The sequence below is a fragment of the Aegilops tauschii genome, chromosome 3 (assembly GCF_002575655.3).
Source record: "Aegilops tauschii subsp. strangulata cultivar AL8/78 chromosome 3, Aet v6.0, whole genome shotgun sequence".
NCBI lineage: Eukaryota > Viridiplantae > Streptophyta > Magnoliopsida > Poales > Poaceae > Aegilops > Aegilops tauschii.
Window position 1 is genome coordinate 120550152 of NC_053037.3, and position 1671 is coordinate 120551822.

The 1671-nt window shown below is 58.6% G+C and overlaps 1 protein-coding gene across 1 annotated transcript; it reads left to right on the forward strand.

Moving 5' to 3' along the window:
* LOC109756816 (peroxidase 2-like) lies at positions 1-1671 on the forward strand. The gene is made up of 3 exons (XM_073510108.1): positions 1-548; positions 638-988; positions 1070-1671. The coding sequence occupies exons 1-3, from the start codon at positions 315-317 to the stop codon at positions 1391-1393; spliced, it is 909 nt and encodes a 302-aa protein (XP_073366209.1). The 5' UTR covers positions 1-314; the 3' UTR covers positions 1394-1671.

A 1671-nucleotide genomic window follows, 5' to 3' on the forward strand; every position in this document is an offset into this window, starting at 1 on the left:
ATCATTCCTTGTAACCTGAATGCCGAGATTGTCAGCGGGCAGCTTGCAGAGCCCGCGCCATGCATGTTCCAAGCTTGCTGGACGCGACGGGCCACATTCCAAGCGTCTCCATATATACCTCCACATCAAGCAAGTCACTCAGATACTTAGATCCCCGTAATATACAAATGCGTACGTACAAGGCTACCACTGGCACTAGCTGATCACTAGTAGTTCTCTTCTTCATCACCAGGTGGATCTTGCAGCTAGCTGTTGCACTCGCAGTTTCTCTGCTTAGAGTTGACATCTTGATTAGGCATCGCGTGTAGTAGGAGATGGCAGGAAGACGGGTGAACGTGGCAATGGTGCTCTTGATAGCTCTGCATGGGCTGCTGCCATCGTCCACCAACGCCGCCCTGCAGGACGGCTTCTACAGCACCAGCACCAACTGCACCGTCGACGTCGAGGCCGTCGTGCGGGGCGTCGTCGAGCAGCACGTCTCCCGGTCCGGCGACGGTGGCTCCGGCGCGGGGCTCATCCGCCTCCACTTCCATGATTGCTTTGTCAAGGTACGTAACGTACGTGAGTTAAATTTTGTGTGTGCCAAATGTACAGAAACTGATCTAGCGTCGCTCTGCTGATGCATCATTGTATATAGGGCTGTGATGGCTCCGTCCTCATTGATCCGAGCCCCGTCAACCCGGACCCCGAGAAGGCCTCGCCGGCGAACGGCGGCCTCCGCGGGATCGACGTGGTCGAGGAGGCCAAGAGGCAGCTGGAGGCCACGTGCCCCGGCACCGTGTCGTGCGCCGACATCCTCGCCTTCGCCGCCCGCGACGCGGCCTACGTCCTCAGCTCCGGGGCGATCAGCTACGACGTCCCCTCAGGCCGCCGCGACGGGCTCACCTCCGACGCGTCCGACGCCAGCCAGAGCCTGCCGCCGCCGTTCGCGCAGCTCGACGACCTCGTCCGCGCCTTCGCCTCCAAGGGCTTCGGCATTGACGAGCTCGTCGCTCTCTCCGGCGCGCACTCCATCGGGCGCGCGCACTGCTCGTCGTTCAGGGACCGGATCCACCCCGCCGTGCACGAGACCATGGACCCGAGCTACGGCGCCGACATGCGGTCGCGGTGCCCCGAGGACGCCGGGGCGGAGGAACGGGTCGAGCAGGACCAGGCGACGTCGGGAGACCTCGACGGCCGGTACTTCGAGAACGTGCTCGCCGGGAGGGTGCCCTTCAACTCGGACCGGGCGCTGATCGACGACGGCGAGACGAGGCGGATGGTGGAGGAGAACGCGGGGGACCAAGTGGAGTGGGCGGCCAAGTTCGCTGCCGCCATGCGGAAGATGAGCGAGCTCACCGGCACCGCCGAGGGCGAGATCAGGGAGTTCTGCCACGTGACAAACAGAGGCTAGCGACGGGGGGATCGTCCATCACGGTCGACTTGATTTTATTTATTTGTAGCTTTTGTTTTCGTATTTTTTGTTGATACATGTGATTGTGGAAAATCATTTTTGGGTGAAAATATTGTGGGAACGACTCTTCAGTGTCGGAAAAAAAAACTATCAAGTGACCATAGTAAAAAAGTTGCAACGGGACACAAAATCGATGCAATTTAATGTGGATCATGCTCGTGCATTGCAATGAGATTAAAAATTGGCGCAAATTTACCGAGGACATATTAAAAAGAAAA